The 16,649-nt window shown below is 38.1% G+C and overlaps 1 protein-coding gene across 1 annotated transcript in view; it reads right to left on the bottom strand.

Annotated features, from left to right (window-relative positions):
* The window catches only part of LOC139478127 (ras-specific guanine nucleotide-releasing factor 2-like), a 969,963-nt gene that overhangs the window by 814,018 nt on the left and 139,296 nt on the right, over window positions 1–16,649 (bottom strand). The window contains exon 11 of the mRNA XM_071260456.1: window positions 2,747–2,919. Coding sequence (XP_071116557.1) covers window positions 2,747–2,919 — 173 coding nt within the window. The remainder of the gene's footprint in view (window positions 1–2,746; window positions 2,920–16,649) is intronic.

Here is a 16,649-nt window from a genome sequence, read left to right on the forward strand (position 1 = left end):
TGCATAATTCCAACATCAACATCTTGCCTTGGATGTCCAGATCTCCAGATCTCAACCCAATCGAACACCTCTGGGATGAACTCGATTGACGTGTATGTCAATGTCTGACCAGGCCGCAGACACTACCACAACTGGCAAACGCGTTAGATGCAAAATGGTCCAGAATTCCACAGGACAGAATTCGTACACTTATCCAGTCAGTGCCGAGGAGATGCAGAGGCGTGATTGCTGCCAGGGGTGGTCACACGAGATACTGAGTTCAGCGCAACCTAGTGGCAATGTACAGATTTCAATGCCTTTGCACAACGACAACATGTTACTATTGAGCTTCAAAGTTTTTGTATCATATTTGTATTTATGATATCAAATTAAATATATCGACTTTATGAGGTAGAATGAATTTACTAAAAATCTACCTGTGCGTTTCTTTTTTTGAAGCGTGTGTATATATACGCTTATAATCCTCAGTTGTATTCATGACTCAACTGTATACGTATCAACTTCTTCTCGTAACGATGGCTGAAATAATGCCAATGCGATGTATTCTTTTAACTCACTCACATTATAATCCTTAGGAAAATAGCTAAAAAATTCAAATGACAATGAGAAAACAGATCTCACAATACATTTACTCCAAAAGACAATTATATGACAGTTGTTTCAATTATTCTTTATGCTTTAGGTAAAATTAAGTTTATCTTAGAAACAAGTTAGAAACACGTCAGAAAACAAGTATCTTTTCATAATGGTAATGACCAAGCAATGGCCTTAAAGGGCAAGTTCACACAAAATTCACCCTATTTTTCTTGGACTTTTTCAACACTAAAAGTATTTACCTATTAGTTTCACAGCCAAAACAATACAAATAACACAAGTAACAAATTTATTTTTTGCATAAAATCGGGTCATATTTTTCGCATTTACTGAGATTTCTTTTTCAATAATAAACACACCATGGCTTATGTCCCTTGCAATATTATATGTCATTGGTGCCAATTGATATAGGAAAGATGTCATAAGACTTTTTTAGATACATTTCACATGGTGTAGGTACAGATGTGTGATACTAGTTCTCGGATGCGCAGCCTAGTCTTCTCTTGTTTCAACTTCATGTTCATCGTTTCCATACCGCGAAACTGTCTCCTGTTGGTTCATTAGCGTATGGTTTTATGCTTTCTTGATGGACCAAGGGTACTTCTTCTGAATCAGACAATGTATCGGGTGCCATGTTGGCACCATAAACCAGAAGTTGATATCTTTTGCGTTGTGACTGACAGGGATCCAGTTAAATTGGCACCAATTACGTCATAATGTAAGGCCTCATAACGGCATAACATTATCACACTTATTTTGAGCTTCCAACTTTCAATGTGAGAAAAATAAAAGTATATTTGCAAAAACTGATATTAACTAATTCTAAAATTGTGTTTTGTTTCAAATAAGTAAGAAAGTGATTTGTGTGTGTGTACACTTCCCCTTTGAGCAGCTTTTCCAATATGGCTGCCATCATGGCCAACTTGGAAATGAGATTCAAAACTTTTGAACAAATTCAGGTGTCATCATTGCTGAGAACAATCATGTGAAGTTTCAGTTTCATTGGTCCAGTGGTTATCATAGCGGCCGTATTTAAAAACAGTTCAGAATTCTGTAAGCAGTTATAAGAGTTCCACAGCTGGGATAATTCATACAGTGTTTACAAACCTCGACAACCTGACAGATGGACGGAGAACAGGCAATGCACCACATCAGTGAAATGAGCTAAAACCCAAAGTGCAAATTGAAACATAGCGAATTTGTGTAAACGTTCATTTGCATTTTGGCTTTTGATTCAATCAAAATAACAAAATCAACCTCATTCCATAATGTATGAGGTTGTATTTACAAACACTAATCTAAAATTTAAAACACTGCTTGGATGCCTTCAGAATAAGTACATAGGTCTCAATTTATTTAGCCATTATGTAAATTCAGTGATGTCGATGCATTTTTATAGTTATTTTCAAAGAATTACCTAACAATTTTCCAATTGTTTTCCCTAGAAGAGTACTTGACCATATTCTGCTATGTAAACACATGATGAAGATAGTAGCAGTATGAGGTGACATATATATCTGAAATAATGTGTCACAAAATTGGTATTATGAGAATGTGTTTGTATTTGGGGAAAAAATATTTTGACCTGCTCTAACCCTACAAATCATAACATACCATGTATACCCAGTACTGGCATTTCAATCAATTTCAAATTAAAATATTTTGGCATCATACTTCAAGAGGACAATGCTTATGCAGCAGCCAGTTATGATGTAATCAATGTGTGATATGTTACAAAGTAACAACTATTTTCCTTGTTGGCACAGTTGGAGACATTCTTATCATCACACAGTCATGGCCATGGTAAATAATGGGTTTTTCAATACTGTCAGGATATAAAAAAAAATAGATAAGAGTTTAAGTGATCTGTATTATGTTTGCAAATAGTTTATCTTTAGTACCTATCCATTTATTATACTAATTATTGACATACATCTTCCAATTTCATCATGCTTTTGTTTAATTAAGTATCTATGACACATACAAATCAATATCAGATATGACCCAGCAATAATTAAATTATTCTGAGCTGGACATTTCACAAAAAGCGCTGACTAGCACTAACTTGTATTTAAGGGAGGCTCAAATACAGATGCACAAATAAAATGAAACCCTAAAATCTAAATATCCTTCTATATGGTACAGTACAAACCTTTGCTAGATGAAGGCGGCCATTGGAAGCTCTCACAGTCAGGAGAATGTGATTTGTGAAAAGGAATATCTGACGAACTACCTCCTTTTTTGATTCCTTAAATGAAGAGCTAAAAGAACCCAGTCTTCCACGACTTGATTTTCCTCTCTCATGAATCACCTGCAGCAAAGGCCCTGGAAACCACAAAGAATAGACATACTTACATTATTCTTCTCTACAGCACTAACACAATGGTTTGTTGTGCTTTACTGCCCTCTGTGAAAGACGCAGCATTAAACATGTCTTCCCTCACATAAACATAAATGAAAACTTCTTCCGATTAGATTTCTACAGAAATTAAATCACATGCCAGTCAAAGTTATGATTATTTCATCATTAAATGTCAATTCTTAAATGCTTAAAGATATTTCATTACAGTGGCAGACACATGTGTTCTAATTTTACGTGTACATAAACTGCACCAGAAAAAAAATCAATATATATAGCTTCAGCTATTGGTGAAGCAACATCACTAAAACAGCAATAAACATATTCGGATTCACATACCAGTAATGAAACAAGTGATTGATTAACCATTCTAAATCAAACATCAAGTCGACTATTGTAATTTCCGCTCTTATAGCATCAGAAAATTATTGTTGAAGATGTCTGTGTTGCATGTCAAGTGTTAATGCTATGCAAGAAGGAAGAAAATGCTACATCCTGGCTTTTGGAGAAGATGCTGTAGCTTGTGCTAGATTTACCTCAGCACAGACCTAATCTACAGCCAGGGAATACCCACCTACCCTTTAACATCCCAACATTATGTCACAGACATCTACAGACTAAACCCACTGACCACAGCCTTGAACATCTCCCTGCCTGGTGATAACCAAGGTTGTATTGATCTAGCTGCTTCAGGTTTACCAGATCACTTTTCAAAGCCGCATTGACTAGGCTACAAATTTTGAGGAATAAGAGTGATATGGAGGTAGCCTGGTCCTCAAGCCAAAATCAATAGCAGAGCATTGAGTGAATCCATACTGTGGCCAGCAAGCGAGGCAGGTTGGACGGCAGGCAGTGATACAGGTATCGGTTTCTGCCACTAAAGTACCAATTATATCAGCTTGGACCACCTAAAATGTCTGTCCATTTTGTAATCCCATATGATGGAAAACTATGATGTGCATGACACCCTCAGACATTTTTAAGAGTTTTTAAATAACAAAAAATTCATTTTGTTTGAATCATACAGGATTTATAACTGAGAAACCATTATATATTAACATGTTCCTGAACTATTTCACTGTTAGACTAAAATACACATCAAGGTGTTCATTTCATATGTATGTAGGCCAGAGGCCCACTTACATAACAAATACAGTAAAGTATGTGCATTTTTTGTACATAATAATATATAAAAGGAATTAGGATGCTTTCTCGTATCAATAGAAGATGTACATATATCTTTTAGAGAAATTTATTTTTGGATAACAAAAGTGTTTTGAATTTATCATATTGGGATGATGGCTGTATGCACATGCGTTAGAGAGATAACAGTCTTAAATTATTACAGCATACACATTATGATAAGAAATGATATTCATCTTGTATAAAAAGATTACAGAATGGATAATTTGCAGTGTCAAATCAATGTTTAACCATCTCCCCCATTCATAACAATAACAGACCAGATCTAAAATGTTACAAAATTAGTTAAAAGATTTAGAGATATATCAGGTTTCAATAGTCTCTGGAATTCTTTTATGCACACAATATCATGAGCTACTTTGTTGAATACTGTTCAAACTCTTGAAGAAGATATTGACATTCTTACATGCTCTGAAGAGGGCATTTTGGCTCCTACAGTTTGGGAGATCCAGACAAATTTAAAACTGTGCTCAACATATGACATAGTAGAGAATCATAAGTGTTATAAAAGAGATTTTTATGTTACACAAGCATATTGTGTACCTTTTAGGCAATTCATGCATTTCAATAAGTTTCAACTAATATTTTAAAGCTCGGCACATATAATTCCACATTCACATGCATAAACTATAGCATTAGTTGTCTGGAGACCTAGGTATAAATTACAATCAAATGCAATTCTATTTTTTTCAAATATTTATACACCCCAAATCCCTAAGTTACATAGAAGTATGGGTTGTATTTGGTTGAGAAATACTTTAAGGCAAACATGAGGTTTGACCAAACCTGCTCCATGATGTGCTCAACCACAATCAAAATTGATTACAGTGATATGGGAAGGGTTGGGGTATGGGGTCCTCAAAGAGGCAGTGATGGACCTAAACCAGTATATTATTTTCAAATAAGAAAATCATAAATATGAACATTATTTTATTAGTTTTATTGAAAAAATATAAACAAAATATATTATATTATGAAAATAAAGGTATAAATGTTGTTTAAATTATGCAAAGGGAGATAATTTGAAAAAAAACAAGACTAGAACAGTGGAGACCGTCTTTGGCTGTCAGTGAGGTAAGATGCATGGATAGCCGCTCTTGCTGTTTGGCTCACATGGAGCTAGGCATTGTTACATTTCTATCTTTCGGAAATAAATAGATAAATAATTTCACTTAGGTAAGTTTAGATTTTGGTCAGGTTAAAATATTGGCATATTTCTTTGCTAGGTGAACTGCTGTTGCACGGACATCTCGCCCAATGCATCATGTGTCAGTTTTCGCTGGTCGCGTTACGGCGAACTCATCGGCGGTCGTCAATATGGATAATGATATACACAGGCAAGTGGATGATGATATCCTTAATACATTTTAGGAAATATCTACCAATGCAGAATTCGCAGATACTTACATTACAATGGTGTCCAAAAATCACAAACACAATTATGTGTCTCAGAAATAAAAATTGAACTCAGTTTCTGATGTGCCAGTGAAATCTGTAGTGATATTTCCACCAGTTGATCCCAGCCTTAGCCTTAAAAATTTGAGCCCACTTTCTATGGCTCGTGACATTTAAAAAACTATTGGTGATGGTTAAAAAACTGCAAAAATGAGATTTGGCGATTTACTGCAAATTTATGAGGCCTTGTCCTTAACATCAATTGGTGACATCCGTATCAAGGGTAGTGTCCCAAAAATCCTGAGTCAATGTTTACTATGATGTGAACATAGGGGAAATAGTTGATCAACTAAAAGGTCAAAAGGTCATTGAGGCAATGTGTTTACTGTATGGGAGGGAAAAAGATATTACCACTTCTGTTCTTGCTGACATTTACAACCCCTTATCTTCCCAAAAGAGTCAAAATGTACTTTCAATCATTCCGGGTGCTGCAATTGTCAATTGTCAACAATTCAGGCACATTTCATCTCAATGCAAGAGTAAGACTCCTGTGTGCACAAGATGTGCTGGGGCTCAAAAGGTTGATGATTGTGACACTGAGGCAAATTTCAAACTGTCGAAATTGTGGAGGTGATCACAGTGCAAATATGACAGGTAGCAGTATCTGTCCAAAGAGTAGAAAAGGAGGTGTTCTATGCCAAAGCTGCTCGATTTGTCAAGGTCAATCATTCATCCTCCTATGCATCCACTGTGACTAGCCATGTTTTTTTCGCATCAGTAAACAAGACAACAGCCATTGTTCACACATGTGCACCAAAACCACCCTCTGTAGGAAACACTGTCTGTGGTTGTTCTTGCAACTGCCCTGTACATGGTTCAAATGTAGATGAAGTACAATCAACTGAATCAGCACCAATTGAGGCCAATGAACGGTTGTACTAGTTTGCATCAGGACAGACAGTTACATATATATATGTCCGAGGTTTGGCTAAAGTTATTAGTGGTTGGTGATCCTGCGATACTGCGGCCATTTTAAGCAGAAACATCTTTGCCATTATCAATATTCTTCATCCATCTAAAAAAACAACATTATCAGCTGTTCACTGTGAACATGTAGATCTAACACTGGAAATACCAGTCAACAAATCCGAACTGAAGAACGCAATATAATCCCATTATTATACAATCTGGTTATAAAAAATGTGTTCATTGTATATCTGGACTTATGTTTGTAATATATTTTATTAATTTTATTAAAAATTTCATTCAATATTGTTTACATTAATTTCGGAGAAATCGTGTGTGAAGTGATTGGTACAACACACAACTCACCATGTTTTTCTGCAACAACGGTCAGAATACAGCTATTGATGCCTTGAAACAAACTTTACTTGCCAGGGAATGAATACATCTATAATAAATACCATACTTTCACTCATTCCAAGTCATATTTGTGGCAATTTGACCATTATGTCAACAAAATATTTTTGCAATTGAAATAGGCCTACATGCATCACACTTTCACTGCAAAACGTCACTAAATTGCATTCAAATAAATCAAATCCATTACACGATTGTGTTTTTCACCCTCAATATGAAAACCTGTTTCGAAATCTGTCATACCTGGTTCCACCACTTGGAATTTCAACAAGACATTACTGCAGCTAAGATAGATCTAAATATTATATCACCTTACTGTCTTCTGTCTTCTTCTCCCCACTGGCAGATGGTGAAGCCAGAGGTAGACCTCAATATAACCCACCTATTGCGAATGAAAGATAATTATCACAGATCCATTTTTACAGACGGGTCCGAGGATGGTGGTAAAGTTGCAAGTGCCACCATCATTGGATCCAGAACTGTCTCCTGAAGAATCACAGATAATAGCTCAATCTTTTCAGCTGAGGCCAAAGCTATCTTAACAGCCTTTACCTACCGTAATAAGCGTCCACGGCGATATTTGCTAATATATTGGCTAGTGAACAATCCTAATTAGCACCCCTTCCGATTGATCATTGTACACAAGACTTATTTATTCATGTATAATGCGTGTGTTATATGCATCCTTAATTATGGGAAATTCAATTCTGGAAAAATATATCTGTCGTATATAAACATTTAGGCTGTCAGCGTTAACCACGAAATCTTTCAACCCTGTTGTTTTTCACCAAAATAATATTCTAATAAGAGGCACCTATTTCTAATTTTGAGAGCACCCTGGGCGCTTATTAAGTCGAATACAGTATATTAAAAAGAAAAAACAATCTAAAAATTTCATTATCTTCTCAGATTCATTGTCTTGCCTTCAGGCACTTCAGGAATCAATAAACATTCGATCATACCTACTTAGTTGTCAGTCAAGACATGACAGGGTCGTTTTACAACAGATGAGGACAAACCTCCTAAGTGTATTCCTTGTGAATTGCTTGACTGTGTGGACTTTGCAATTGCAAGGGATTCACATTATCAAAGTGCAAATCTGAATTATATCTTTTCCCGTGTAAGCGGGCACCAAATTCTGTTACTTGAAAGAAATTGGTCTGTATAATAAATTTTAAATTATGTTTGTGAATAATTAAATGCTTGTTTTTAAATTTGCTGTGATGCTATTATCAACTGACTTTATTGAAGGCTCTGTCCAGGAGGTTAGGGTACCTTAAAATAATTGTCCCCCTGTGTGACAGGTAATTCCTATCATAATTCATGTAACTATCATGAACCAGTGTTTCTGAGCCAACTCATTGTTGGATATATTTTAAAACTGGCCAATATTGTGCACAACCACCAATAGCTGAAGTGATGTTGTAAATCCTGCTGGGATATCGTGCAGGAAGCTGAGGTACCGTAAGTCCCCACGATACCCAGCGCGGAGGCCTGGCTTTGGTTATTGGCCTCTTCCCGAGGCAAGGGAGTTAACTGACTTTAAAAGTCAGGTTTCCACCCTTGCCGAACTAGGCTGGAATTACTGGGCACGATCGTAGCGCCACCAGTGTCTATTACCATTTATGTCCCCTCTAAGCCTCTCCTATGGACCAATCAGATTCCACCTCTCGTGTCACTTGCGTTTGCTTCACACAAAATGGTGGCGCCCAGTTAGGACGATCTGATTGATAATCAAGATCAATATTGTGATAAAACGGGTCTTACAATGCGAAATGCATCAAATCACCTGAGCAACTTGATTAAAAACATGAAAGGATTTGGAAAATATCTGCTGACAACGAATTGGCGATGCACATGTTTTGCAAATCATGCAATCGATCGAAATCGAACCGGATTTTGATTTCGGTGCGCGATTTTGATTGGACTATGCATAGACTCGTTAGTCAAGGAAAAACGTAACTCCATAATACCAGCCTAGTTCGCCAAGGGTGGAAACTGGACTTTTAAAGTCAGTTAACTCCTTTGCCTCAGGAAGATGGTTATTGGTGGCCTATAGCCCTTGTTTTAAACTTATGATTCATATTGTAATGCCTAAATGTGTTTGATGAAATTTGTTTTTAAATACACCTTGCATAAATGAATCACTTGTGGATATATAAACATGGTCTCATCCCTTCAAGGCTTAAATTATGCCGATGTGATGTTAAATGTTAACGCACTCACCCACTCACTCACTTACTATCTTTCTTGATTTGGAGAAAGTTTATGATACAACATGGAAACATGATATTTTAAGAGATCTCCAAAAAATAGATGGTATATGTGGCAAAATGCCTGATTTTATCACATGATTTTTAGAAGAAAGAAAACTTAAAGTTCAAGTGGGCTCCACATTGTCTGACATATATGATCAGGAAATGGGGGGCCCTCAGGGTAGTATTTTATCAGTATCATTTTTTAGCATCAATATCAACAGCCTTGCTAAAGTTTTAAATGACAATATTGCTTGTTTGTTATTTGTCAACGATTTTGATATGTCATGCCGAGGTGGAAATATGAATACCATTGAGAGACTGTTGTCTCAATAAAATACATAAATGGTCTCTGGAAAACGGCTTTAAGTTTTCCAAAACTAAGACCTGATGTGTTCATTTTAGCAACAAACAGAAATTACATGAAGATCCAGAAATGATCCAGAAATAACATTCCCATAAAAGTGGTCAAAGAAAATTTTGGGGTTTTACCTTCGATCAAAAGTTATTATTTATACCTAATATTAAAAATATTAAAGCTAGATGTTGGAAAGCTCTTAATATTTTAATGGTAGTGTGAAATGCTAAGTGTGTGTGTGTGTGTGTGTGTGTGGGGGGGGGGGGGGGGGGGGGGGGTAGTGATTGATTAGTGTTGCTTTATACTGTCAGATCTTCAAGATCACACAGTCTTAGAACACAGAACAGTCACAGTAAAAGGTTGCTTGGTTCAAGAGTAAGTCCTCAAAAGTTTCTGTGATATCTGGACTAAGTGAATTTCAGTCTGCAGTGGTAAGACAGCAAAGAACAAAAGCTCAGCTTGACGAACTCATGCTTAGGATACAGGAGTTACCATGGCCGTTGCCGTGATGCGTTTGGGAGATCGGTTTAATTTCAGAGTTGATGAGCAATTGCAGACATTAGATGACCAGGCCTATGCTGCATGCTTAGCTGCTGAGGATGAGCGAATGACGCTAAGAGACGGACAGAAGAAATAGAGTGTGATGCTATTAGCTGCAGGGACAACTGAGACAAACTCAACAGATATTTGCTGAAGCAACCCTAATTGCTACCATGGTAAATGAAGACCACAACAGCAATGCAAAGAATGTATAACCTCAAGAGGAACTAACGGAACAACCCAATATTGTTTACATTAATTTCGGAGAAATCGTGTGTGAATTGATTGATACAACACACAACTCACCATTATTTTCAGCAACCACGGTCAGAATACAGCTATTGATGGTAAATGAAGACCACAACAGCAATGCAGAGAATGTACAACCTCCAGAGGAACTAACGGAACAACCCAGTTTTGATGGTAACATTCAAATACAGTTAGTGACTGCACAGGTACCACCTTCTGCTGACCCTGATGCCACTCAGCCTGGCAATGTAAGTAACACTTATAATGCGGAGCAGCTTACAATTCCTGACACCTCCCAAACTCTACCCACTGGTGACGGTCAAACCCTTGGGAACCAGATACAGTGGGGCCCAGATCCATCTGACAGAGTATGTCCTGGTGTACTTCATCAAGTGATTAACCCTAATCCTGGTAACCTGACAACTTGTATGCCAGTATACAGACAAAATGACCACTTTCAAGGTCAGATGTTAAACAGTGCCCAACAAATCACAACAAACAATGTGTCAAATACTTTCCCAACAGCCACTGGTGTACTTCCTTGGTGGGTCAGGTACTGGTATTGGTTTAAATCCAAGGAGCAACCCCCAGGTAAAATTTTACACCAGCAATGGTAGTGCCTCAGCCATTGATTCACAAGCATTTCCATTACTGAATATGCCATATCAACAGTCACAGCCACAACAGCATCAAGTGCTCCAACCAGATATTCCAACATTGCCTCCAACCGAACAACAGACACAACAGACACAACCGCCAGTGATAACTGAAATGGCACCTCAGGTTCGCACACCTAACCTCACCAAACTGTTGATTTCCTCATCTTATGGCATACCAAGACCTACATTACCCAATTTCACCAGTGGATGAGGGACTTTTCTTTGCTTAAGATGGCACTGGATAACCTGGTACCAAGATACCAAACTTGGAGGCAGTGCGAAGCGCCTTGCTGAGGCATTTATGCATCATCCCAAACCTTTCACAGCAGCCTTGCAAGCACTTATGAACAAGTATGGTCAGCCACGACAAATTGTACAAAGTGAGATTGGTATACGCATGAATATGCCAGCACTAAAATATGGATTTTGATGGGTTTGACAGTTTTGCTCTATCAGTCCATTCCCTTGTCAGTATGCTCAAGTTACTTGAGGGAGAGAATGGTTATGAACTGAGATGTGGGTCACATGTTGACCGCTTGATCGGCAAGCTACCCCCAGGTTATCGAGATAGTTTTGTAGAACAATGTATCAACCGTGATATCCTCAAGGCTGACAGTGACCAGACCTACACATTGTGTCATTTGTCAGACTGGCTGCAGACAAAATCATGTGCAAAGCGTATAGCTAACCAGGCCACTGCGCTATACAAAATGGAGAGTACTAAACCTGACAGGAGGTATCCATCACCGACAAGTCAGGAGGGGTCTGCACCTACGGCTTTATTTTATTCAAGGGAATCCAAACCATCTGAACAGAAACCTGGATCTTCTTACAAGTCCAAACACTGTAAACATACTTTGCAACATATCAAAAATATGAAACTTGTGGCGACATGCCAAATGAAGGTTGTGGTCTCAAGACTTGATCAACGTACCCAGCTGCTGTGACAACATTGCCTCTCCCTGGACCAATATTCTGTCTCTCTCAACAACACAAGCATCCAAATAACGTTCCCCACGACATTGCCAGACTCTCTCTCTGCCATCTGTTGTTGAAATAAAGTAACGGCTCTTGTCTGTGAAGAGGACTCTTCTCCACTGCTGGTGGCACCAATGCTGGTGCTGTGTTGCCCACTGAAGATGGTCCTGGCGAGGACGTAGTGTCAGAATGGGGCCTCGGTGTGGCCTGTGACAGTGGAGATGTGTGCTCGTCAATCGTCGATGCACAGTGTCTGCACTAATGTGTCGCTGGTGTGTCCCCATGGTCTGTCAAGCAGTTTCCACAGCAGTAACAAAGCGATCCTGAAGATGCTGTCACACAATCTGACGATCCTGACGTTGGGTGGTGACCTTGGTCTTCCACTACATGGTCGGTCATCTGTAGTATTGGTGGTCTGGTACCGTTGCTGGAGCCTGTATATGGTCCTTACGTGGACTTGAAATGCATTGGCTACTTGCTGGGTGGTTTGTCCAGGTTGCAATCGTCCAGGTTGCAATAGTCCAAGGGCTTGGTGTCGCTGATTTCTTGTCAATCGTGGCATGTGGTAGCAATTCAAAAACGAATGAATGTTATCTGATCTGGGTGGGTTTTTATAGGGCAAGAAATGGGGGAACGCATGTGCATTTCAATTCCCACGGAACTCACGTGCTTCAGGGCTACCATGGCCGTTGCCGTGATGCATTTGGGAGATCGGTTTAATTGTCATCTGCTTTGTTTTTTATCATCAAATTTCATTTTACCGGACAAGTTAATGTTAAATTTGAGAAACTTTGACAAAAATTACCAAGATAGTTAAATGACAATGACATGCAATGTTACTTGGGGTGATGGTTTTTTTGTGGTTCAGTATATGTCCAGGATTGAAGAAGCCAGGTACATGACTGGTTACATGACGGCAAGCTATGTTGGAAATGTGGGCGCACACATCAGCCAGAGATGTGCACCCTCAAGAAACCATGTCACATATGTAAGGAAGTGCACTTGACTGTCTTGCATGGGGCTATACTGTGTATTCTGTGAAAGTCAGTACAGACAGTATATTGCTTACCACAATCAACAAGGAGCCATTCAGGTGTAATGGACACTCAGTTGACCTGCATATATCTCCTATCAGCAAACCAAACCTCAGGTACAACATTAAGGGTGCCTTTACTGCAGATAATTTGTGTATGTGTGAGTACACATATCCAGTTGAATCCCTGCAAAGGCGTTGGCCGCATTTGCAAAAGTTAACAATAACTATTATTGAAGGAGCTCGCCAATTATGCTGATTGGATCGGACAATGCCCATCTCATTCTTCCCAATGAACCAGTTCAGTTTGGACCCATCAATGCACCTTTTGTGGGGTCTACCAAACTTGGTTGGTCCCTCCAGTGTTTATCTAGTGAATCTGGACCAGAGAACACCAAGTGTATGCTCATACACAGCTCCAATAATTCAGATATTGTTGAGAGCATTGAGCAATTGTGGCAAATTGACACTTTGCCTTTCATCGAGAAACATGTGACAAGCTCAAAGCCAGATAAACAGGCAAGTGAGACTCTAGAATATGAAACTGTCGGGATAGATGTTGATGGTGTTAGTCACTATGCCACCCCACTGTTACGCATCACAGGATGGAACCTGCTTCAAAACAGATCAACAAACGGCTATGCCTACACTCAGGCATACTGAAAGGCAACTTAGAAATCGTCCTGACCTTTCAAGAATCCACAATGACCAAATCAAGATGCTAGTTGAGGCAGGATATGTAAAGAAACTCACCAAAGCGGAAGTGGAGAAATCAGAAGAATCCAGGTACTTTCCTCACCACATTGTTGTTTGAGCACAACAAGTAGTATAGGTAATGGTGATTCTGGCTCACTTCCACTGGAGCCAGATTTATATACAGATGGAATTTTTTATGTCAAAACGATCGTCAAGAGACTGTAAATTGTAATGAAAATATTTTCTATTATTTTTACTCATATGCTTACCATTATTTTGAACAAAGTGATATGCAACATTTTTACTAAGTTCTTCGTTCATTTTTCTAAAAGACCAGACTATATACTCTTTTTCTAAATTGGAAAGAAACAATTGATGACCGTATTTGGTTGGTTTGACATCACTGATATAATATATACCTTGTGGTAATTCTCGCCATTTGATTGGCTTGTAATTCTCCATTATTATATACTTATGTAAGCATTTGTCTAAATGTGATATAATGATACAAAGCAATCTATTTTTAATCTCCAACCAGTTCTTTGGTTTTGGCACGGAATAATTGACACGCTTGTTGTCTCCCCTGTTCTATGAACTTTTTTTTCTCGTCTTCGCTAATACCACTGGTCTTACGAGAATTGGATCGAGTCTCCTGCTTCATTACGTTGTATTTGGTTAGTTCTGACAGCACTTAACAAAACTCCTCCTCGGATATCTTACAATCAGCCAGTGCTGTTGAAATATGATCCTCAATGCTGTTCAACTTTGCTTCGGCGAGTATCCGAATATTATCATGTTTTAATGCTTTCTTTTGCAACTTAAGAGAAATAAATTTTATCGCTATTCCTGCCAGTCCCGAGACTCCGGCAGCTACTTCCATACCAAGTGCGATAGGTGTGGCAATTATAGTTGATAATAAACCAACACCGGCTACACAGAGTCCCATGCCAGCGATTACAAGTGCAGTGTCAACTCTGGCGAGAGCATTCACAGCTCTGCGATACTTTTTATACAATCCAAGTCTCATCTCCCTCTCCTTCTCTATTCGATGTTTTATGTCCCTTATTTGAAGTAATCGAAATCCCTCAACAGTATCCATCTTTTCACATGCTTCATAGAGCACCGGATATAAACCCATAATGTATATTTTTATATCATATGATAGTCTTTAGTTGGTCATGCTTCAATGTTTTGAGAGTATACATCAACCTTATTAAATATATATTATACAGCATAAATATCTTAGTAAGAAATGCTGTCATTTTTATTAACTTGGACACCTCAAGGGTTGCAATGGGTGATGCTCCTACATAAATAATACTGCAACGTTGACGCTTGTGTTTCTTAAGCCATTTAATTGATAGACCTGGTAATACTTCGAAGGCATCTTCCAGTGCATCTCCAAACAAGACTTCAATAATAATTGTAGAAAGATCAGGTATAGCATTCAAGTTCTGTTTTATATCATTGAATTCAGTAACCAAATTTAAACTAACATTTTTTACTGCCGGACGACTCAATAACATATGACCTGGGTTTTCTGGCAGGGGAGAGCCTAAAACACTTTTTCGCTTTGATGGGATAAAAGCCCCGAGTACGACCCCACTATTTATTATCTTAGTTAAATTATGTGCCTTACCCATCATCACATATGGTGGGGTAATAACGATATTCAGCAGCCACTAGATTTTTGCTTCGACCATAGTCCATTTAGTATCATCATTGCGAGTAAGATTGTACGAAGTGTTTTCATTGAGTCTACTAACGTCAACATCACTTAAATCTTCTAGGTTACCTGTGAATGTAATTTCTTTCCGCTTGTATACATTATCTTGTAAGTGTAAAGCATATAACTTGCCATCGATACCGGGTTTACCGAATCCTTCTGTGTCTCCGAGATCGGAAAGCACAATTGTATTACATTGTCTAAGGTTATGCGCTCCAGGGCCTAATGAATCAACCATTATTTATAATCTGGAGTGTTACACTCAAGTATCCTATATGTACAGGTTGGTGTTTTACATCTAATACAGAAATTTTGAGGTCTGAAATAATACCCCGCTTTAATTTTTTATATTGTAATGATGAGAAAGATTCCGTTCTACCCCTATTATATTTTTCATCTTTGACTGGAATAGCTCTCAGCAGAGTAGAAGGACTTTGGAGTTGAATATTATCTGTTGTACTGATCTGATAAAGATGGATGCACAACTCTTTATAGGGAACTAAATTGGGTAATTTAATTCCATGCCGTGTTTCGTTGGATCGTATCATTATTGCTTCTCTTTCTCCTCCTCTTACAAATCCAAGTTTATCTGATAAGCTCCAATCAAGAAATATTTGCTTTTCTCCAGCACTTAATTTCAGCATCACATTCGACTCATTTTGTGTGAGACTAATTCCATTAGACTTAAAAATTTCATCATTGAGGGAGCAGATGCTGTAATACCTATCAGGTATAATAATGGGTTTTTCTTAACCATTGATATCAATTAGTATTAACCTATTATTATTTCTCGCAGCATTTATATTGGTCAACCGCGGGTAATACGTTACATCGCAGACATCGACTTCAAGTTGACCAGCTGAGTTATCGATAGTATGAAGCAGTTGAATAAACCTACATTACTAATCAGTTGATTTTAGTAAGTGCCTCTGGTGCTAATTTTTTTGTGTTAAATTCCCTGATATCTTTGAAAAATACAGGGTGATACTAGTGATAAAATGGTGCATGATTGGTTCCACAATCCCATGCAATTTTGGCAGAATCAGTTAAACTTTGCCGTATGGTGTGCCACAACAGGATGTGGTGTATCTCTTTATGCCCCCGGATTTGAACTAAATAAGTCTGTTTTATCATTTCACGTGTAATATCAGATTAGACGTATACTTAAAGAAATTAGTGCTCCATTACCGCAGGATCGAGCATGGAATTCCACAAATAATCTAT

Source organism: Haliotis cracherodii, unplaced genomic scaffold, assembly GCF_022045235.1.
Source record: "Haliotis cracherodii isolate W230 unplaced genomic scaffold, xgHalCrac1.p SCAF_1, whole genome shotgun sequence".
NCBI classification, from domain to species: domain Eukaryota; kingdom Metazoa; phylum Mollusca; class Gastropoda; order Lepetellida; family Haliotidae; genus Haliotis; species Haliotis cracherodii.